Source organism: Vanrija pseudolonga, chromosome 5, assembly GCF_020906515.1.
Source record: "Vanrija pseudolonga chromosome 5, complete sequence".
Classification (NCBI taxonomy): Eukaryota; Fungi; Basidiomycota; class Tremellomycetes; order Trichosporonales; family Trichosporonaceae; genus Vanrija; species Vanrija pseudolonga.
Genome location: NC_085853.1, coordinates 1419383 through 1440082, shown reverse-complemented (window position 1 = coordinate 1440082; position 20700 = coordinate 1419383). Strand labels below are relative to the sequence as shown.

Here is a 20700-nt window from a genome sequence, read left to right as displayed (position 1 = left end):
CGTGTCGTAGCCACGTCACGATACTGACGAGTCGAGTCTGTGAGCTGTCTGTGACGGGCGCCGCGCAGTGCCACGTTCATCAAGTCGACAGCTGCTGCTGGTGGTGGTGGTAGTGGCAGCCCCCCATATCAAGGTTCGGCGTGCCTCGCTGGACTGGGCGATAATCGGCGCCGAGGGGTGGAGCAGGTACGCCGGCTGCGACGACAAGTGTGGGCAGACTGCGACGGCGGGCGGTGGCGACGGCGCTGGCTCCCGAGACCGCTCCGCGCCGCCCCACCCAACAGTCGGCTGCCCGTCGCCGAGACCGCATGCCCTTCGCAAGGCCCGCTGCCAGCTCTCGCGCTCACACCAGCCACAGTGACCCACTCTTGTGTCATCATCAGCTGGCCCGGACGCAGCATAACGACGCGAGCAGTGTCCGTGTCGGCTCGAGCGTACCTGTACCTCTTTCGGCCGCTCCACCCGGCATGTCGCGCTTTCCTCTCCCCTCCCTCGCTCGGACCATCGTGAGACATTACATACGCGTAAAATTAATTGTGTGTCATCTGAGCTGCTGCTCAGGCCCGTGTCGTCAGCTCGCTGCGGAGGCGACGACGGCCGCGCTGGCTCCGTGGAATGAATGGGCTCCGCGCGCGCACGTCACATGCTGTTCTTTATGGCTGTGTGAGAGTGAGCGGCGACGGTGTGGTGATGATGTCGCCACGGCGGACCTGTTTCAAGCTCTGCCGTAAGGCCGGGTGTGTGGTAGGAAGGCGACGAGGGCGCCAGCGCGCGCACATGCCCGGCACGGGCTGGCAGATGGCCCCGGTTTCACCTTGCACTCATTACCGCAGGATCTCGATACTGCGCCAAGGTGTGACCTGACTGGGCCGATCGTATGAAGGCTTTTGGGGGGTATAAAGTGGTCATTTGGAGCCATTGTGCGTTTGAGAATGTGCGTGCTTCTTTGGTGCATGACGAGCGCCGAGCGAGCGAGGGAGCGATCGTGGACAGCCAACAAAGTGAATAAGTATACTTACTTGCGTAGGTTTCAGGGTGAGACATACGAGCGAACCAATACCATGGCTTTCCAAGGGTTGCAAGCGTGCAGTTGGGCTCGACCTCGACTTCGGTGCAGAAGGCACAGCTCCCAGGTCCCGCTGCTCGGCAAGCACGGTCGAACACGCATAGCACGCAGGCAGACGTCCCGGTCAGATATGTACGAATTGCCAGAGCTAGCTGACACGGGGCGGGGGTCGCGCCTCGGTCGAAGACGGTAGCGTGTGTCGGAGCTCGCTCAGAATTCAGCCAGACACGGCGGTTGCAACAAGAACACGACATTGCGCCGAGCATTCACCACGCGCGTCCGTTCGTTCGGCGTCGCCGCCGCTAAAATGGTTGTGCCGAGCCGCGAGTCGCCGCGGTGGCGCACAATGGCCATGCCGTGGCGCGGCGTTCGCGCGCAATTGAAACGCGAAGTGCAGCTGACTGGCTGACTGGCGTGCGCCGCCGCCGCCTCCAAGGTTGGCTCGGGCCGCGCCTGGCGCGCCCAAGCCAAGAGCCAAGGTTTGGCAGCGGAATGGTAGTGGTAGATTAGGAGGATTCAGTCAGTTTCAGTCGTCAGTCGGCTGTCCTTCGTTCTTTCAATCCGCCGAGCGGGGGCTTGCGCCGCTTGTCGGCGCCGAGCGCTGCCGAGAACGCCGTCGCGGCGCTTAATGAAAGTAGCAGCGGTGAATGATACCATGCTCAAAAGAGGGGTCGCTGATGAGATCGCCGCCATTGACGCCGCTGCCACGCTACACCCGCGCCGCGTTCTCGTAGTCAACGCCACCGAGCAAACGGCACCACCCCCGTCCATCGCGCCGGCTGCCACTGGGCAACCGTTTCATGCCCACACCAGCACCAGGGCCAGTTACCATTTCTCGTATCCCCCCGGCCGGCCTGCCGCGCCCGCCTCCCACCCGGCATGTTCCTAGTGACTGACTGACCGCCTGCCGCACGCCCGTCGCGACGACGACGAGCACGAGCACGAGATCAAGCGCCTCGTCGCCTCGCCGCCTCGCTCGCGCATACCGATGTGCGGGGCTCGTTCTTTGGCCCGCTGGCTCGCTCGCTGCTCGCTCCGCCGCCGCCAACCCGTCGCCCGCCCCGTCGCTGTCGAGATAGATCCCTTGTGCCTACTTTTTGGCTTTAGAGCCCACTGCACGCGGTGCGCCACTCGACGCTAGCGCAGGTTGAGATAGCGAGGAGCAGGCAGCCAAAAGTCTGGCCTGACCTGTTAGTGCAGGAAACGTCTGCCACGGGAAGCAAGCATGAACGCGGGCAGACAACGGCCTATTGGCCAGCGGTCGTCGGTTTGCCATGAAAACCCAGGAGATGATGCAGGAGCAGCGAGCAATCGCGCGGAGAATTTCCCCCCTCAATAACGTAAAGGACAGGTACGCAGACAGGTTGTTTCCCACCTCCCACCTGGTCACCTGCCGTCATGCATGCCCTCTTTGCTGTCCATGTCCCCATAGTTGGCCATGAAAAAAACTCTCCGCGATGGGAGTACGCACGCACATACGCGGGGTCGATGGATGGTGGCGCTGGCTTCCGCAGCTCATGCTGCTCTTTAGAGCAAGAAATCAATGCAATGTCGCTCAGAGACGCGATGTATCCGCCCGCATTCCGGCCAAACCACCTGCGTAAGAGGCGGCTCGTGGCCCCGCGCTGGCGTCGGCGCCGCTGGCGTTTGCCTGCATCAGCCAGTCTCGGGGAGGGCCCAGGCGCACGCGCGCGCGCCGCGGCGCACACAAGTGTGCGCCACCGCGCGGCCTTGCATCCCATCCCCATCCGCCCCCGGGCCAGCGACGACAGATGGTTCGAAACAACTTGCTACCTGCTGCCCCTGACCCTTGCCGTTTGTCCGAAACTTGTGCGTGCCTCTGGCCGCCTGCTGCCCGCCAAAGCGACCCAGGGCCAGATTAGCTCTCTACCCACGTCAAACACTTACGGCTACTTGTAGTAACCAAGGTTTGGCAAGTCCCTGCACTGGCAGGCAACGCTGGCCGGCTTGCTTTCCCGGCTCGGTCTCGCTCGATGCATCCGTTGTTAGGTAAGTTTACAATCCTGTCAACGAGTCCTGGAGGGGAGGACGAGGCCTAGCCAGGTTGCCGGCAGCGTGGCGCGTTCAGTCTCCCCGCATACACTCATGCGGGCTCACCGTTCTAATCCGCTGCCTGCAAAATGCACAGATCGAGCTGACGCCAACGTCGTGCTCGTCGTGCATTGAGCACGCTGCATGGTCGCGCGCTTACGGCGACGGGGCGGTATAGTTGGCCGTGGCGCACCGCGGGCGGCGCCGCAGTGATTTTTACCTGGCTGATTGATGTCATGTCAATCAATTCGGTCAGGCACATGGGGAGCAAAAAAACGCAGGAGTCGACCCCTGTGTCGGCGACGAGGACGGGCCGAGGGGGGAGAGGAGGAGGAGGGGACGAGGGCAACGAGACGAAGGGTCAGTCAGGTCAGGCGGCAACACGGCGACTCTCGGACACACGACAGGTCCTGGAGCACGGCGACCCAGGCCATCCACCCCGCAACGAGGCCCAGCACCCCGAATCTGTGATGCCGCTGCTGCTACCTGTGCTACCTAGCACCTAACAGCTGACCGCTGCCGACTGCCGACTGCCAGCCAGCCCGTTCCTGCACTGCTGTTCGTCTCCCTCTCCATAGTAATCCCACCGACAACCTGGGCCTGACTCCTCCCAGGTCCTGGTATTCCTGTCCTGGTATTCCTATCCTGGTACACCCCAACGGCGGCCAGCCTCGCTCGGCTCCAGTCGTTCTCATAGTCTGGACCCAGACGCAGTGCCGAACGTAACCCCCCGTACCCGTACCTCGCTCGCTCGCTCGCACAACACTACTGCAACAATAGGCTAAGATACCTCGAAACCAGCACCACGGGAAAACGAGGGCAGCTGTAGCCACTGCAGCCACCGTACCCGCATCTCAACCGCTCCTCCCCTCTCCTCCATCACCCTCCTCCGCCTCCCCCGCCCTCTCCTCGGCCCTCCGCCTCCCCCCACTTGGTGCTCGTGTCTCCTGACCAACCTGCGATTAGCATCGTGCCCAAGTCAGGACATTTTACTACTGGATTGCAGGGTGGGAAGCATCTCAGATGCTGCTGCTTGAGCCTGCTGCAAGTTCCCGTTCTCTCCACAACTCTATCTTCCTCATCACTTTCACCACCATAGTATAATCATCCTCGTGGAATCTGGCCGACTCGACGCGCGCGACAACACCACATCGACCTGCGTCTCCACCACCTCTCCCATCGCATCCGTCGCCATCTCGATCTCGACCCCCGCACGGCCGTCGCGTCCAGGAGCGCTGGCGATCAGAGGCGCACCCACGTCCTCCTGCAAAAGCCAAGGCGTCGCCCGACCCTAGTAGTCAGCCGCAGGACCACCACCCTGGCAGGCTCGTGTCGACTGGGCTCACCAACATCATCTCCATCGCGCATCCCTCGTTCCATGCAGTGTCGAGCGCGCATCCCACTACACGTCCCCCTTCCATGCTAGCAGCCAGTGCTAAGCCTCGACCACCCCACCTCTTGGCCGACGGCAGACGCCAACAAGGCCAGCAGCAGCAAGAACGCGATCCTGCTCAACCACCCCCCGCACCCCCACCCAGCTCGTCAACCTTGGCGTCTCCAATACAGCCGCCGCCACCACCGCCGTTACCCGTAGACAAGAACATGTCGACGATTGACGGCGCAGTGGTGGCAGAGGAGTCGCTCGCGACCTCACCACATCCACATCCCATTCAATCATCGTCATCATCACCATCAGGACCAGGACCCAGCAGCCGGCGAATGAAGGGCTTCCTCAAGCGCTCTAAACCGACTTCCCCTGTCGATAATGTCCGTCCATCCTCCTCATCCTCTGCAACGTCACCAGCGTCTGCATCGGCGGCAACCCCCGAAAAGCCCAGGCTCAAGGGAATCCTCGCTGATAGCTCAAAGCCTAGCGCGCCGCAACCTCATGTCCGCACCGTGTCGCACAATGTGGACCCTGCCATCGTCTCGTCGTCGCCTGCCAGCCGTTCCGCCGTCCACCTCGCGACTGCGACTGGATTGCATGAGGAAATCGAAATCCAGGACGCTTCGCCCTCGACGTCTCCATCCAAGGTCAAGAAGAAGAGGAGCTTTTCGAAACCGCAGTCCGACGACAAGGCTTCCCGATGGCTTACCCCAAACCTCATGAAGGGTTCCCTTTCGACTAGCGCGTTGGCCCTCTTCCCCAACAGCTCCTCCACTCCCGACCCATTGCCGCCGCCGCCCAAAGCCGCCGATGACGCCGAGGTTCGCAAGCGCAAGAGCGGACGGCATTCGCTCGCTGCCCTCTTCCAGCCAAAGCACAGAGTAGCCTCGGCGCCAGTGGTTGCCGCCCACACCCCGCCGCCGGTCGAAGCGGCTATCGATGACAAACAAATCGTCATGCCCATCTCGCTCGACTCGCCCGTCAAGCCCCAGACGTTGCCCAAGTCTCTCTCCAGCCCACCCAGACTCTCGCAGCCTTCGTTTGAGAGCCAACCTCACCGTGTGACAAACTTGGAGACATCGTCGTCGCCCAATCTGCGCATCTCGGCTCGGCAACCGCCTTCGCTTAGCCAGCTGCGGCAACCACCGTCAGCAATCCCCCAGCTTGCGCGCCCATCCTCCCACTCTCAACTACGAACGCGGACCCGTGCTCCCTCATACACGACTGGCACACCGCGCGGCACCATCGTCTCCACTGGCCCGCCGAGCACGAGCTCACTGTCACACATGTCACCACTGGGGTCGTCGGTCAACCTGTCGCGAACCAGCTTGAGCCTGTCACAGACGTCATTGCTGCTCCCAAGCGAGCCTCGTGATCAGCTTCTATCCAAGGACCACTACCACCTGCGCTTCGCGACCACCTACATCAACATGCTCATCACTCCAGCGCTTCGTAACGCCACGTTCTCCAAGTCGGATCGCAACCTGGAAATTAAGCATATTACCGAGGATCGCCTCGGCATGCTCGCACGGATGGAGCGCACCTGGGGTGGGTCCTGGGCAGAGGCTGCCAACGACCTCATGAGCGGAAACACGTCTGGTGTCACGCCAGAGGTCAGGGAGGCCAAACTCAGAGCTTGTAACATCACAGCAACAGCAAAGTCACGCGAACGCAAGGTGTTTGTGACAGCCCTGCGAGACGGGATCCTGTTTTGTTTCTTGTTTAACCGCCTCTTCCCATCACAGCCGGCTCACATTCAACGTGTCAAGGTCCCCAAGGACGAGGTTCGCATCGCAGCCAACTTTGACCGCTTCCTTGCAGCGTGCCGCGAGATGGGCGTGCCAGAGAGCGAGCTGTTTACACTGGCCAACCTCGACGAGCACTCGCCACATGGTCTCGCCAAGGTCTCCAAGACGATTCTCGTCTTGGCTCAGATGGCCGTCCCAGTGTCCTCCCCAACAACCTCGACGTCTTCGGGGCCCAAGCATCGCGCATCAGCATCGCGCCTGGCACAGACTCCAGCATCGGGCGAAGCTACAGCAGTTGCAACACCCACCGCTCCCACTCCGTCGTCTCCCGGACAGAGTCCCCCCCCGCGAGCCTCTCCCGGGTCGACACGCGTCTATGGAGCGGCGACAATGAACTCTCGCTCTGTCCTGGAACGGCCCTTGCGCAGTAGCTCGAGCGATCTACTTGCTAGGCTACAATTGGAGGCGGGGTCCACCGGGGCTGCTGCTGCTGCTGTGCATGTGACAAAAGCAGGAGCAGGTACAAACCAGCGCGTGTCACAGGCAGCTGCGCCACCGACACCGCCGACCAAATCGCCAGTTCGCGGGACGACGCCAATGACGCCAATGTCACGTTCAGCGCCATCAACTCAGGGGACGCCACCCACGGCACGGCCAGCATTACGCGCGTCGACCATCCTGCCACCCGGGTCGACAATGACAACAACAAGCACCGGTCCCCCTTCAGTGCAGTCAGCTCCAAGCATTAGGTCATCACACATATCGTTTGCGCGGCCTAGCGACGCGTCAACCACGAGCTCGGGCTACCACCGCACATCGGTCAACGACTGGAACAGCAGTGCCTCATCAATCCACTCGGCTCACCACCTGGCGCCACTTCACGAACGTGAGCGGACGCCGAGCCTCGTTAGCACCAACTCGCACGTTGCCTCGTCCTACTCGCGGTCTAGCATCTCGAACGGTTCTGTCCCTACGATCGTGGGCGATGACCCGACCCGTACACTGGAGGTCGAGGACGACTACGACCAGATGCGCGCCGCCACCAATGGTCTCGTCGACGCCCCTTCCCAGGGCGGCCTCGGAGGCAGTCTTCCCAACAGGCCTCCATCTCCCCGCAGGATGAGTGAGCAGACACTGCAAGAGGCACGGCGCAAGATTATCGGCACACTGCTTTCCAGCACCGAGGACCTGTCGCTACAGAATCGTGGCTCCCAGGACGATGCTCGTGGAATTGCCCTGTCGCAGTCGCTCGCAGCTCTGGAAGGGTCACCGTTGCTTGGATCGAGCAAGCTTCTTTCCGACAGTCCGCGCCTCCGCCCAATCTCTCGTGGTGCTCGCCAGAGCCTCGAGTTGCAGCAACAGCAGCAGCAGCGGTTGTCCGAGGAGGACACCACTGGTGCTGCTACTGCCACCGGCTCCCTCCCTCCTCGACCTCGCATTCGACGTCTGAGCACCACGGGCCGCATTGTCGTTCCTAAGCGCCCCCAGTCTCCTGCCTCGCCAAACCTCTCGCTCTCGATGCACGGTGCGCTGATCTCGCCTACGATCACCATCGAGTCAGTTTCGGGCTCGGCAGACCAGTTTGGCCGCATGTCCAAGGAGGAGCGCAGGCGCTCGGAAGACTACGTGCGCAACGGCGTCCAGTCGGCCAACGGCAGGCTCATGAACATGAAGAACCACTCCATGATCAACCTGCCGTCGACGCACAGCCGCCGGACGTCGACGCTCAGTGGTCATTCGCGCGACAGCATGGTGCACGCCTCGCTGCAAGTTCTCGAGTTCTCCGAGCCAGGCCAGGACCCCGTTCGCTTCCAGCTGGGCAACTGCATTGGGCGCGGCCAGTTCGGCTCAGTCTACCGCTCGCTCAACCTTACCACTGGACAGATGGTCGCCATCAAGCGCATTCGCCTCTCTGGTATGAAGGAGAAGGAGGTGCGCGACGTGATGCGCGAGGTCGAGCTCCTCAAGCGCCTCTCGCACCCTGGCATCGTCAAGTACGAGGGCATGTCGCGCGACGACCAGTACCTGAACATTGTTCTCGAGTTTGTGGAGAACGGCTCCCTGGGACAAACCCTCAAGGCTTTCGGCAAGTTCAACGAGCGTTTGGTCTCGTCGTATGTCGGGAAGATTCTTGAGGGCCTGCACTACCTTCACTCCCAGGGTGTCGTCCACTGCGATCTCAAGTCGGCCAACATCCTCTCGACCAAGAACGGCAACATCAAGCTGTCCGACTTTGGCGTGTCCCTCAACATGCGCGCCGTCGAGAACTTTGCTGAGCGCGCCAGTGTTGGCAGGGCCAACTCGGCCAAGGGCGTCAATGAGATTGCTGGCACTCCAAACTGGATGGCCCCAGAGATCATCAAGCTCGCTGGCGCGTCGCCTGCGTCCGATATCTGGTCGCTGGGCTGCACCGTTATCGAGCTGCTGACTGGCAAGCCACCGTACTCGGGAGTCGGCAACAGCATGACTGTGCTGTTCCGCATCGTCGAGGACGCGCTTCCCCCGCTCCCTGTTGGTGCTTCGCCCGAGGCTCTCGACTTCCTCAAGCTCTGCTTCGCCAAGGACCCGAAGCAGAGACCGACAGCCGCCATGCTGTTCCAGCACGACTGGGTGCGCTCCAGCCTACCCGACATGGCCAAACTTCACTTTGACTCGTTACCCTTCGTGCACCGCATGGCGCAGAAGAGCGACAACGGCGTGCCCCGTGTCGACTCGCAGCGCATCTTTGACACGCCGGGGGCACGCTCCGCCTCAGCGTCTCTTACCGACCTTCCGGGAGCTGCGACCACGCGTGAGCTTGAGGGCGTCGCCGAGACGTCCCGTCGTGCCCAGGCCAGCATGGTTAGTCTTCACTCGCACTACTCACAGAGCAACACGGCCCTCGACAGCTCCATCGCCAAGGCGCACTCCCTGGTCAAGACGAGGTTCGCAAAGTGTAAGTTGGAGTGCCATCCGGACCCTCATGAGACTAACCCTGCCCAGCGATCACTTGCCACGTCTGCCTTGACGGCGTCAAGAAGGCCGCCTACCTGTGCCAGAACTGCGGCCTGATCACGCACTCCAAGTGCGCGACGCGTGCCAACCCGCGCTGCAACGTGCGCGAGCAGCTTGCTCTCCTCGTCAGTCAGCAGGACTTGGCGCCATCCGCCCCTTCATCGCGCGACAACTCGCCTTATCCCTGGGACCAGAGCGGCGGCACGACGCCTCTCACGTCGCTCCCCGCGCGTCTTTTCTCGCGCGGCATGGGTTCCAAGTCGTCCTTGCTTGCGTCTACAACGTCGCTGGTCGACCAACCCGCCGCCGAGAAGGAGACGGCCTCTGGCTCGAGCTCGGGTGCGCGCCGCGCATCACGCCTGTCAGCTGGCGCCGCAACCGCAGCCCGCCCTTACCCGTTCCCGACCGACCACCCGGTCCCCGAGAAGGCGGTGAGCGGGTCGCTGCGCTCGCGCCACTCGCAGACGAGCGACGAGGACGGCACCACCTCTGCCTCTGCCCCGCGCGACCGCTCGACGTCGCTCATCCGGATCGACGAGGACGTGCCGGCGCAGACCAACGGCGTCGGCCCACGCACCTACCCTCCTCCTATTCAGCATGTCCCCACCGTGCGCGTGCTGGAGCCCGGCCCCGAGGACCGCGGCATCAGCGGCGGCCCCGCCGTGCGCCGCAAGCAGCGCCGCGAGCGCGACTCCAAGTCTGAGTGTATCATTGCCTAGGCGCCACAAACAATAATACATGGGTCTTGTGGCCCGAGTGGCTGATACGGACTCTTTTTCTTTTATCTCTTTTCTTCGTCTCTTCCGGGCTTTGCAACACTCTCTCACCACCACACTCGTATCCATCTCTCTCTCTCTCTCACTCTATCCCCGCACTAGCCCTCCTGTTGTGCTTTTAGCTGTAGCGTCCCTCGCATTGTAGTAGTTCATCTGGCGCGCGCGAGGTCATTAGGACCTCGTGAACGCGCCACCTCCCCCCCATCCCCCGTGCAATCATCTCGACCAAGCATTCCGTCCGTCCGCGGCCATATACATCGGCAGCGGCGAGATTCATCGGCATCAAAGTCATAGTAGCGCAGCATGCATTTGTTCGCGCAACGGAATGAATGGCACGGCCACAACGGAGCGACTCACCGCGGCCGTCGTCTGTCTCCCAAGTCAAGGTTGCCGCCATACCTGCCTGCCACCTGACACATGCCGCGGCTCGTGTTCATGTGACTACGCACTCATGCCGCTTGTACTCATGCCTCTATTCGACAAGACGCGCTATTGGGAAGTATTCACCGCCACCCCGTCGCCCCCGTTCCTTATCGGGACGGAGGAGCCGATCCGATATGGCGAGCCCCGTCTGTGGAAAAAGAACAAGGAACAATGCCTCGCCCGAGGCAGGAACGAATGTTCCTCGTCTTCCCACAGCGTCTGTCTGTAGAGACCGGGAAGGCTCCTTGGAACTGGATACCTTGGAGCCTGGTCAAACCCCACCCCTGTCCAAACATTGGCTTTAGAGCCGACGTCCGACGGTCGCCACAGGCACTTCAGAGCCGTCTGCATCGGATGGGAGCGTCACAGTTACGGCAGGGACGCTGAGTGAGATCAGGGCTGAGAAGGTGGGGTACTCTCGTTATGCTGGGTATGGAAAGTGTGTTTGCTATGGGGTTGTTGATACAATGATACAATGTGACTGATGTGTGGCGCGTGTGGGTGACAAGAAGTGGCGCCACTACCGGTTGCCTCCCAGGGCGAGCTTGATCTTCATCGGCGCGGCAGGTGGCGCTTCGCCTGCCGGGCTGGCAAGCGGCCCGTCGAGCGACATCGAGCCGTAGCCGTATGGTGTTGGGCCGGCTGCTGGCGTCGTGCTCGGGCTTGGCGCCATGTTGCTTTGCGCAAACTTGGGGCAGTTGCGGTTCGCCTTGGTGTGACCGTAAGCTCCACAAGCACCGCACTTGCGCTTGCCCTCTCCCTCGCCGACGTCGGGGAGTTCGCCCTTGCCGTTGTACTTCTTTCGCTGTTGTCGCCTCTGCTGGTTCTTCTTGAGTCGAATGACTTCGGCACGCAGGGCCTGAATCTTGAGCTCGTCTTCGTCCATGTTGCCTGTCGGTTTGAGGTTCTCCAGCTCCTCGGTGAATTGGGCCAGCTTCCGCTCCTCCACGCGGCGCAGGTAAGACTGGATGACGGCCGGGTCGCGCACAATCTCAACAGTTTGCTTTCCCTTGACGACGCGGTTGATGCGGAGCACCTTTTGCTGCCCTCGGTCATTGCCCGTCACTTGGGATTCGCCGTCGAATGAGAAGGCTGACGGTGAGCGAGCTTCCTCCATAGGGCTGTCGAACGCCAGCGATCCGGCACGTGAAAAGTGACGGGGCTCAGGCTTGCCGAAGCGCGGGCCCATGGCGGCCGTCTGAGTGACAGCAACACCAGCGTCATCCGCGGCTGTGAGGTCTGGCGGGGTCGGGTTGCTGAGCGCCTTCCACTGTAGATCCCAGACCTTGCGCTTCTCCTCTTCGTAGATTCTGTTCTGCTCGGCGTTGGAAATCTTGACGGGGCCACCGCCAGCCTTGGCTTCGGCTTCTAGTCGACGGCCTTCTTCCGTCTCGCCCTTTCGCAAGAAGTAGTTCTTCATGTTGGTCTTGAGGAAGCTAAAGCCTTCGCCACGGCCAGTGGGCTCTCCGTCGCCGTGCACTAAAAGCCATGCCTTCTGTGCCTCAGCACGCTTGTAGTTTAAGGTGGTTGCCCACACGGCGAGCTGCTGCTCGATGTCGAGGCCGGTGCCGTCCTCGCCAAACTCGTCCTCGTCCTTGCCTTCAGCAGTCTTCGTGTAGCCTGCGTCACGCAAGTGCTGCGCGCCGACCTGCATGGCCTCATAGAGCGAAGCCATTTCGGGGGTCACCAGCGCCTCGACGTCCTTGCGTTCGGTCGGGAAGTCGTAGGTCTGGTTGAGCTTCCAGTAACCCGAGTGGAAGCCGGCGTCCTTGTCGTACTCGAGGAATTCCTGAAGAGTCAGCTGGGTGACGAGTACGAAGGTCCGCAACACCCACATTTCCTTTGATTTTGAGACGCTGGCGCATCTGCAGCTCTGTCTGATCAGGGAAGTACTTGATCAGTCTGGCCAGCTTGACACGCTGCTTGGCTAGCTCCTTGTTCTTCTTGATAAGGATCCAAGCGACGATCATCAAACGAAGCTTTGCAGTGTTGGTGTTCTTGCGTGCGTGTGGACCCGGCACTTCGGACTCGTTCGGCACCGTCTGGCCGACAGTGAAGATATCCTTGATCTCACGGACATGATACTGCACATGACCGTTGATTGTCTGCCGGATGATCAAAAAGTCGGTTGTTTCGGGCTTGTGTTGGAAGATTGGTGCGCGGAGGAGGTTGTTGTGAATCACTTGGGTGACCTTGCCCGCATCCACATAGCCCAGCAAGAATGGTTCGGCATCTCCAACGTTCAAGATTGAAGGCTGTCCAAGGTCAAGCTTGGGCACATGCTCGTCCTTGTCGTCCTTCTTGCGGTAGTAGTTGACGATGGTAGTACCCATGCCGTAACCACTCATGATGGGAGGGTACTCTTCCTATATGCTTGTTTAGCCATAGTCCAGGCTTACTGATGGTGTGGGTACTCACCGAGAACTCGAGAAGTACGAATGGGCCCTTTTCCGTCAGACTCAGGTCCTTTGTCGTCTTGAAACGCTCGGACGGGTCCGTCATCGTCTTGTTCTTCCGAGAAGAAGACGACGGGTTCGACTTGAGCTTCGAGAATGACAACCAGACGTTTGACGGGAACGACAGCACTGGTCGGTGCCAGGAACGCGCCTCGTTCTTGCCGAGCGTAGTCTTGTACTGCAGAGTTAGATCCAATCGTACTATTCCACTCACGAATGGCATCTGAAGGACCTTGGCAGGCGTGGAGTGGAACACCTCGATGGCACCGAATGTCTGACGGATTCGGAATCTTGACGCACGAGTGTGCTCGTAGAAGTGGTCGTTGGAGATGTTGAACGGGTCGAGCTTGGGGAGAGGCGCAGGCTTGTCATCCAGCGTGCTGTCGTCCTCTGCGACCTCGGCCGAGGCCTCTTCGTCTTCGTGGTCCTCGACCAAATCCGCCGTCGCACGCCGCGCATCCCAGATGACTTCATTCTGCCAGTCGCCGCTTTCCAGTGCGTCGTTGCGCAGCTGTAGCGGGTCGTGCGTGTTTGCCGGGGTGTAGTCACCAGAGAACAGGATGATGTCGTTTTCCCAGTCGGCGAGATCCAGCATCCGCCCGACCTCCTCCTCTGATCCCCGCCTGCTGCCGTTGACCGCTGGCTCCTCGAACCGGACGGCGGGCTTCGGTGGCCGCGTCATCTCCTCTCGTCGCAACTCGCGACCGTCCTTGACCCACTGGGGGTCAAAATAGGAGCCGATGGGGGTGAGGTAGTTTGGCTGCCTGGGATCGCTCGAGGGCAGTGGTGGAAGGCTTGGTAAGAGGAAGGTTGTTTCTGGAGGCGCCGTCTTGTCCTTGGCAACAGCGATGGCGACTGCAATGTCAGCGCTCAGCACAACAAATTACTTGAAACCTACACTCTTCATGAGGCAGGCCAGTCAGCAACCGCCGCTTCTTCTTGAGGGCGGCTGCTGAGAAAGCCGAGCGCGCGGCTGGCGTATCGTAGAACACCTCGCTCATCTTGAGCGGGACGCCCTGCTTGAAGTCAGGCCAGACGCTGAGGACGAGATTTCTTTCTCTCTCCTCCCTCTGGCGCTTTTTTCTCGCCTCGCGCTCGGCGTCGCCCTCATTCTTGAGGCCGGCAATCTCGGCGGCGGCGCGTCGCGCCCACCGTTCCTCCTCGGCCTTGATGGCAGCCTGCTCTCGTCGCCGAGCCTCTTCGTCTTCGGGGTTCTCGTCCGGTAAGGATGCTTCGGAGACGTCGTCCATAAACTTGTCCTCATCGTCCTGCTCGATGGCAGCGGCCAGCTCGCGTGACGACGATCCGCCGCCCCTTTCTCCGGCTCGTTCCAGGAATGCCGACAGAGCCTCGCTGTCGACGCCGACGCCTACCTGGGCGAGGACGTTGCCCAGGCCAAAGGCGGATCCGAGGACATCGTCGTCGACCTCCATGGTGGTGGATTGGGTGTCGCTTGCCAAGCGAGACTTGGATGGAGGGTCTTGGATGTTCAAGTAGCTTGTTGCTTTACGCGACAACAAGGGGTGGTAGAGTGATGGATGTTGCCATGTGGCAATGTGGGGGGTGTATTTATGGCCAATGTGTATGTAGGTCGGCGATCGCCAGGGCTGGCGTGTTGGCTGGGCGCGTGCTTGTTGACGGCGGCGGCGGCGGCGGCGTCACTGTGACGCCTGGCTGCTTATGTAGAGGTTTCAGCTGGTCGGGGGCGATCGACGGAATCAAATTGTCAATTGGATGGGCATACAACACAATAGCATACTGATGCGGGTCGCCGTCATAACCGGGCGTTCCTCTTTCAAGGCACTGCTTGTTCTGTTCTGCGGTTTCGACTTTGAATCAGACACGTCGCTCTTGTACAACATTTTACTTCTATCACCGACTTACAACAACACACGATCACTTGACGCAAAGGCAAGCAGCGTCCTACACACTCTCTATTCCCCCAGCAACCTGCTTCACTCCCATCACCAACTCCCAGCTCATGACAGTCCAGCCACAACCAAGACACCAACCACTTGAGAGTGGTCAAGCCGGCGCCGCCGCCACAAACTCGTCGCTCGGCCTCGTCTTTGCAGACAACTTGTCCCAGTCTCCAGACCACGATTTTCCAGAAGATGACATTGACCTCATAGCGTCGCCACTGACACTGCCTAATGGTGTCGTCATCCGAAACCGCTTGGTCAAAGTGGGTACCACAGGTCTCGTTGCTCTAACCCAACAGGCGGCCATGGAGGAGGGGATCACGGGTGGACTTCCGGGCAAGCGACACCGGAGGCTATACCGGCGCTGGGGAGCTGGTGGCTGGGGAGTAGTCATCACCGGTGAGTTGTGCCGCTTCCTCCGCTTCCCGATATTCCCGGCGCGTCGTCGCCGGCTATGCGTGAGATTTCTGACACGCCGCACAGGTAATGTAGCTGTGGACTCGACGCAGCTGGCGACCGCACACGACCTGCGCGTGTACGACAACCCGCACACGGTCCCCCTGTTCACCGAGCTCAACGACGCGTTGCTGGCCGATGCGCCCGAGGAGGGCCGGCCCCTGACGCTCGTGCAGCTCTCGCACGCGGGCATCCAGAGCAGTCCCACATGGGGCCTGTCCAGAGCACCCTGGGAGCCCGCGGTCGCCCCCGTGTCTGCCCGCCCCACGCTTGGGCACGGGGTCATCGCATGGCTCTTTGAACACGTCCTCTGGCCCACGAAGAGCCGGGCAGTCACCGATCTGGCCGAGTGGCTCGACATTGCCGGTAAATTCATCGACGCGGCAGCGGCCATGGAAGAAGCCGGATGGGGGGGAGTCCAGCTCCACTCGGCGCACGGATACCTCTTGGCAAATTACCTCTCTCCTTTGGTAAGCCAGATGTGGCGGCGCACACAAACTGACGAGCACAGACAAACCCTCACCCTCATGCTTTGCCAGGGGTTCCGCACTATATCCCTCTCCGTCTTCATCTCCTGTGGCTCATCCTGACCGGCATTGCCGCCGCCACGGAGCCGACCTTTGTCAAGGCGGTCAAGATCAACTCGTCAGATTTCGTCGCCGGGGGTATGGACGAGCACCAAGCGGCTGATATCATCCGCGAGATTGCTGCGTGGCAGCTGGTGGATATCCTCGAGGTGTCTGGAGGGAATTACTCCAACCCAGGTAGGTGCCAGGATACCTCACGACCTGTCTAGCACTAACGCCCTCGCAGCATTCGCAGACATGGCACAAACGGGCTCGGCGCGCCAATCGCTTTTTGCGCACTTCACGACCGAGCTGATCCCCACGCTTCCCCCAGCGCCAGAGGGCCCAGCCATCCTCCTCACGGGCGGGATGCACGACCGCGGGCTGATCAGCTCGTCGCTGCGGAACCGGGCATGCGATCTCGCGGGCATTGCTCGCCCCTCGGCCCTCGTGCCCGACCTGCCGTCGCGCGTGATTCTCAACCGCGAGATTGACGGACCCAAGGCCAAACTCGGGCCGTGGGCCATCCCCCAAGGCCCGCTGGTCCAGCGCCTTCTCGGTGGCGGGGAGGCCAAGGCTGCGCCCAAGCCTGGTGCCGTCAAGCTCGTCGGTGCGGGCGTCACTACTACATGGCACGAGTGGCAGATGGTGCGGATCGGCCTCGGCGTCGAGCCCGATCCCAAGCTGCCGTGGATCTCGGGTGCGCTGACTTACACGCTGTGGTACGACATTCTCGGCGGTGGTCCCCGGGGCTGGATCGCGCGGTACTGCGGCTGGGACGACTAGGCGGGGCGAGGGCGGCGTCGTCGACTAGACAGTAGATGGGACGTGTCTGCCCATAGGCACATGTATTACTACAAGGGCTCAGCGGGGGAGTGAGTGCACATGACACAGGGGTCCGCCCTAGTCGCCACTTCTTCCTTTTCCTCTTCAACCCTGCAATTCATAACTACCTCAATGTTGTCTACTTGTACAGAGCCAGCGCGCCGAACCAAGCAACGTGGGGGTTGGTACGCTGGGGGAACTTCTCCCTCATAGCCTTGTACCACGCGGCGGGGTCGGCCGCGGACGAGCGCAGCGCGACCGCGGTCTGGAGGTACGCGCGCGTCTCGCCGAGGATGCGCGCGGCGTCGTCGTCGTGCCCGGCGACCTTGTGCCCCGCGACGATGAGTTTGGGCTTGTAGCTCTCTGCGATGTCGACGGCCTTGAGCCACTGCTCGAGCCCGTCGCCCGCGCCTTCCGCGAGCATCTGGTGCGGGCCGTCGTAGACCACGTCTCCGGCGACGAGCAGGTCAAGACTCGGCACGTGCAGGAACGTGCTTGCGTCCGTGTCCGTGTGGCCCGCCTCGACGATGGCGAGCGTCTCGCCCTCGAGCGCGAAGCTCTCCGCGGCGAGCGGCTCGATGGCGATGTCCGCAGGAATGTGCCCAGGGAAGATGGCGCCCCAGTAGGCGTCCTTGACGACGCGGCTCTTCTCCATCTCCTTGATCGTCCCCGCGCTCGCGACAACGACGCCGCCGAACCGCTTGAGCAGGGACGCCGCGCCGAACCAGTGGTCGCCGTGTCCGTGGGTCACGAAGATGTGCGTGAGGCGCTTGTTCTTCCCGGCGAACCACTGCGCGACGGCCTCGGTCTCCTTGATCGTGAAGGGCGGGTCGACGAGGACTGCGTCGCGCTCGCCCGAGATGAGGGTCGTGGAGAGCGGGTTCCACTCGGACTGCGCGCCGTCGGGCGGCGGCGGGGCCTTGGTCGCGAACGCGAGCGGCGGGGTGATGAAGACTTCGTAGCTGAGCGGCATGGCGGATGCGTTGCGGTGGGGGCGGGCAGTGTGGGATTGATACGGGCAGTCGATGAGAGCACCACCTTTATACTCTGTGGATCTAGATATCTGGGCGCACCCAGCCGACTATGACGTCGAGGCCTCGGTGCCGCCTCGGTGATTACATTTCAGCTGCAAGCGAGGCCACACTCCTGAGTCACGCTCCATGACTTGCTGCTCGGTGAGCCGGGTCTCGCTCACTCACGCGTCCAGTAGCATGCGCGACGTTGCACGCCCTCACTCAGCTGCGGCGATAGACACCTGGGATATCGGTAAGCAGGGGCGCGATGTTCGCGATATCTCCGGGGACCACCCTGTAGACTTCGGACAAAGCCGAGTGCGCGCCTCCAGGGCGTAGTGGAGAGACTTCAACGTGCCGAGGCTGGCTGGCACGACACACATCCATCACGGGCATATGTATGCTACATAGCATGACTTCCGCACATCGACTCCTTGGTCGTTCCCACGACGCGCGGCGCGAAGATCGCAGGAAGGTGAAACAGAATGGTCCGAAGTTGTTCAAAGTGTTCTCGGCCCTGTGAAGCCCTCGCGGCCGTCCGAAGCCTCACTCTGGGGCAAGAACCACCTCGTGGAGCGGAAGCGCAGGCTCAGGCTTCGGGCTCATACTCGGCGTCTTGGAGCGCAGACGGACGCGGACAGTCGGCGGCGAGCCGGGTGCTACCGGGCGGGGAAGAAGCACACTGGGCTGGAAGATGGGTTCGGGCTGAACCTCAGGCTCGTCGTCGTCCGACACCATACTTGGCGACTTCTTCATCGCGCGGAAGAGCACGGCACGAAGGGCCGCGGGCACGGTATCGTCGTCGTCGCTGTCTTCTCCGCGCAAAGCGGCGCGTCCCGGCGGGCGCGGCGGCGGCGTTCTGATCGTCTCCGTCTCGTACGAGTCTGTGTCCGAGTCGTTGTTCTTGAACACGCCGCGCACTGTAGCCCGCGTGCGAGGGACATAGCTCTGTGCAGTATGGAAGAGCACCGGGACGACCTCGGCCTCAGACGAAAACGTCGTCTTGGTCGGCAGCTCGGGCGGTGTGGCCGGCAGCCGCTTGTGGAGTAGTCTTGCGCGCTCACCCTGTTCGCCGTCAGAGCTGAGACTAACAACTCGTCGAGCACGGTCCAGGAGGAGGCGGAGCGCGGCCTGCCCGTCCGGCCGGCGCAACGGCTCACATGCAAGGGCGCGCGACGTGCTCGGCCCGGCCTCTGGCGAGCTGCTGTGCCGTGTACGCTCTGGCGCCGAGCTGTGCCGGGCTTGTGAACCACTGCTGAAGGTGTTGTGCATTTCGTCCGCAGAGCTGCTGTTCCGCCGCCGCATGATCGTTCCTCGCTTGGCCGGCCGCTGGCGCACTTCGTCGACTGGACATTGCGTTCGCTGATGACGGTCCTCGTGCCACCCTCCCATCGCAGATATTGCGGAGCGCACCTCGCCCATCGAGTCGATTTCTGAAGACCTCCGTTGCCTCTGCGTTGACGGCACCAGGGGCGTGGAGAATCGGTGTCGGAGGCGGCGGACCCATCGCGGTCTGTTGTGCTTGGCGTAAGTGCACCACGTCGCCGAGCCCACTCACCTCACGAGCCCGTGCAAACAACTCGGCGATGCCGAGGCTTTCGTCGTTGTCGTCGAGGCCATCGCCTTGACAGCGTGAGACGGCTCCCCCCATGCTGACAGTTTAAAGATTGCCAGCATCGAGGTTGGGAGCTTGAAGTAGGTGAAGACCGAGTGGCAATGGGAAGTAAAGGCAGGGATTGGCATCCCACACCATTTATGCGCCCCGGGATCGACAAGCCGGAGTGCGATATGCACACCACTCGATTGACGGGATTGGCCGTTGTTTGCGAAGCAAGCTGACATGGCCGCCCCACATCTCACAGCGGTGTGCACCACGCGGGCTTGCTTCCAGCTTCCTCGTCACCGCCTCCCCGCGTCTCCCATTGGCGACGACCAAACTACCGCTTTCCACGGCGCTTGGGTCGGGTCATCTCCTCCTCTTCCTCCGGCGCGGGACGGGCCGTCTCGAGCTCGACGAGCTCCTCCCACTCTCGCACTACTTCCCACCGCTCGCCACCACGCGCAAGGTCGCGCCAGCGCTCGAGGGTGGTGCGCGCGTCCTCAAAGGTCGTGGACGAGGAGAGCAAGACATTGGCGAGGGACGTGAGCTCTGCGAGGTGCCTCGAATGGGCCGTCACCAGGGGTGGGAGCGAGTCCACTGAGCGAGTCAGCGGTTGCACGGTAAGTCCGCTGGCAACCACCCACCAAAGTTCTCCAACGTCCAAGACAACCACAAGGGGTCGGTGAGCACAAAGTCCCACGTCTGGACCTTGCACGCGTCAAAGAAGACCTTCTCCGACTGCTCGACAAGCGCCGCAAGCTTGGAGAGAAGCTTCTCCAGTTTAGCGATCACGCCCTCCAGAGCGGTGCGGTACGCCGTCAGTGCATCGAGGTGGGGCGCGACGAGCGGGCGCTCTGGCCCCTCGGGCAGGAGGAGGATGTTGCTACGCTGTCAGTCTGTGTGCCTGCTGACTGTGTCCAGCCGACCCACTCCATCTCGGTCACTTCGTCGATGCAGCCCTTGCCGGCCTTGAGGCCGTCGTGCGCGACAACATCGTCCCAGGTATTGATCACGTTGTTGACCTCGGCAAGGACGAGCTTGAGCATGCGGTGGTGCGTCGTCTCTGCTGCGCGCGTGGGTGATGCCGGCGCCGGCGCTGGCGATGGGGACGGCGACGGAGAGGTGCGCGAGCGCCTCTGTGGGGTTGAGAGGGCTGCGAGGCGCGACATTGGCTTTGGCGGTTGTGTTTGTCGAGAAGTGTGCTGAGATGCCGACCAACTTTTGATTTTTGGGATCGGAAGAAGCCACTGGCAGGCGCGAGGCGCGCGAGGGAATGACGATTGGTGTGTCGACTCAGGGAAACTCACGTGGGCATTAGAATTGGCCAATTAGCGGGGTCAAAATCCCATTAGGGTCCCATTAACCCACACCCGCTTGCGATGTGCCGATGTTGGCCGTTTGCCACCCGTCATCGTC

General features: G+C 61.8%; 5 protein-coding genes across 7 annotated transcripts; 2 read left to right on the top strand and 3 right to left on the bottom strand.

The window, feature by feature from the left end:
- Nucleotides 1–4720: 4720 nt before the first annotated feature.
- sepH_0 (Cytokinesis protein sepH) lies at nucleotides 4721–9966 on the top strand (the record flags this gene model as incomplete). Its single annotated transcript, XM_062773753.1, is given in 4 exon segments — nucleotides 4721–4885; nucleotides 4952–9188; nucleotides 9236–9348; nucleotides 9361–9966. The coding sequence occupies 4 exon segments, from the start codon at nucleotides 4721–4723 to the stop codon at nucleotides 9964–9966; spliced, it is 5121 nt and encodes a 1706-aa protein (XP_062629737.1).
- An 825-nt stretch (nucleotides 9967–10791) lies between these two features.
- On the bottom strand, nucleotides 10792–14540 carry SPAC2G11.14 (Putative transcription initiation factor TFIID subunit). Its single transcript, XM_062773752.1, has 5 exons — nucleotides 13801–14540; nucleotides 13117–13757; nucleotides 12865–13080; nucleotides 12282–12812; nucleotides 10792–12235 (listed from the first exon to the last, which is right to left on the bottom strand). Exons 1-5 carry the CDS (start codon nucleotides 14333–14335, stop codon nucleotides 10967–10969), a joined length of 3192 nt encoding a protein of 1063 aa, XP_062629736.1. The 5' UTR covers nucleotides 14336–14540; the 3' UTR covers nucleotides 10792–10966.
- Nucleotides 14541–14739: 199 nt separating this feature from the next.
- Nucleotides 14740–16708, top strand: nadA (NADH-dependent flavin oxidoreductase nadA). Its single transcript, XM_062773751.1, has 5 exons — nucleotides 14740–15087; nucleotides 15124–15223; nucleotides 15308–15750; nucleotides 15792–16044; nucleotides 16094–16708. The coding sequence occupies exons 1-5, from the start codon at nucleotides 14884–14886 to the stop codon at nucleotides 16630–16632; spliced, it is 1539 nt and encodes a 512-aa protein (XP_062629735.1). The 5' UTR covers nucleotides 14740–14883; the 3' UTR covers nucleotides 16633–16708.
- A 102-nt stretch (nucleotides 16709–16810) lies between these two features.
- LOC62_05G007228 (uncharacterized protein) lies at nucleotides 16811–17644 on the bottom strand (the record flags this gene model as incomplete). Its single annotated transcript, XM_062773750.1, has 1 exon — nucleotides 16811–17644. The coding sequence occupies one exon, from the start codon at nucleotides 17642–17644 to the stop codon at nucleotides 16811–16813; it is 834 nt and encodes a 277-aa protein (XP_062629734.1).
- A 407-nt stretch (nucleotides 17645–18051) lies between these two features.
- Nucleotides 18052–20479, bottom strand: LOC62_05G007227 (uncharacterized protein; the record flags this gene model as incomplete). Of its 3 annotated transcripts, XM_062773747.1 has the most annotated exons (5): nucleotides 18052–18749; nucleotides 18845–19205; nucleotides 19243–19881; nucleotides 19929–20167; nucleotides 20215–20479. In XM_062773747.1, 3 exons carry the CDS (start codon nucleotides 20451–20453, stop codon nucleotides 19622–19624), a joined length of 738 nt encoding a protein of 245 aa, XP_062629731.1. In that variant the 3' UTR covers nucleotides 18052–18749; nucleotides 18845–19205; nucleotides 19243–19621. The 3 variants fall into 3 exon arrangements, with proteins under 3 accessions (XP_062629731.1, XP_062629732.1, XP_062629733.1); XM_062773748.1 differs by having other exon boundaries at nucleotides 18052–19205; XM_062773749.1 differs by lacking the exons at nucleotides 19243–19881; nucleotides 19929–20167; nucleotides 20215–20479 and having other exon boundaries at nucleotides 19126–19191.
- Nucleotides 20480–20700: the final 221 nt, after the last annotated feature.

Excerpts from the sequence above, each read along its gene's own strand:
- SPAC2G11.14 (XM_062773752.1), bottom strand. The coding sequence starts at position 14,335 with ATGGAGGTCGACGACGATGTCCTCGGATCCGCCTTTGGCCTGGGCAAC. Across the intron at positions 13,758-13,800 it reads TGGCCTGCCTCATGAAGAGT|TCGCCATCGCTGTTGCCAAG; the intron begins GTAGGTTTCAAG and ends CTGACATTGCAG. Across the intron at positions 12,813-12,864 it reads TCGTACTTCTCGAGTTCTCG|GAAGAGTACCCTCCCATCAT; the intron begins GTGAGTACCCAC and ends ACAAGCATATAG.
- nadA (XM_062773751.1), top strand. The coding sequence starts at position 14,884 with ATGACAGTCCAGCCACAACCAAGACACCAACCACTTGAGAGTGGTCAA. Across the intron at positions 15,088-15,123 it reads TCCGAAACCGCTTGGTCAAA|GCGGCCATGGAGGAGGGGAT; the intron begins GTGGGTACCACA and ends CTAACCCAACAG. Across the intron at positions 16,045-16,093 it reads AGGGAATTACTCCAACCCAG|CATTCGCAGACATGGCACAA; the intron begins GTAGGTGCCAGG and ends ACGCCCTCGCAG.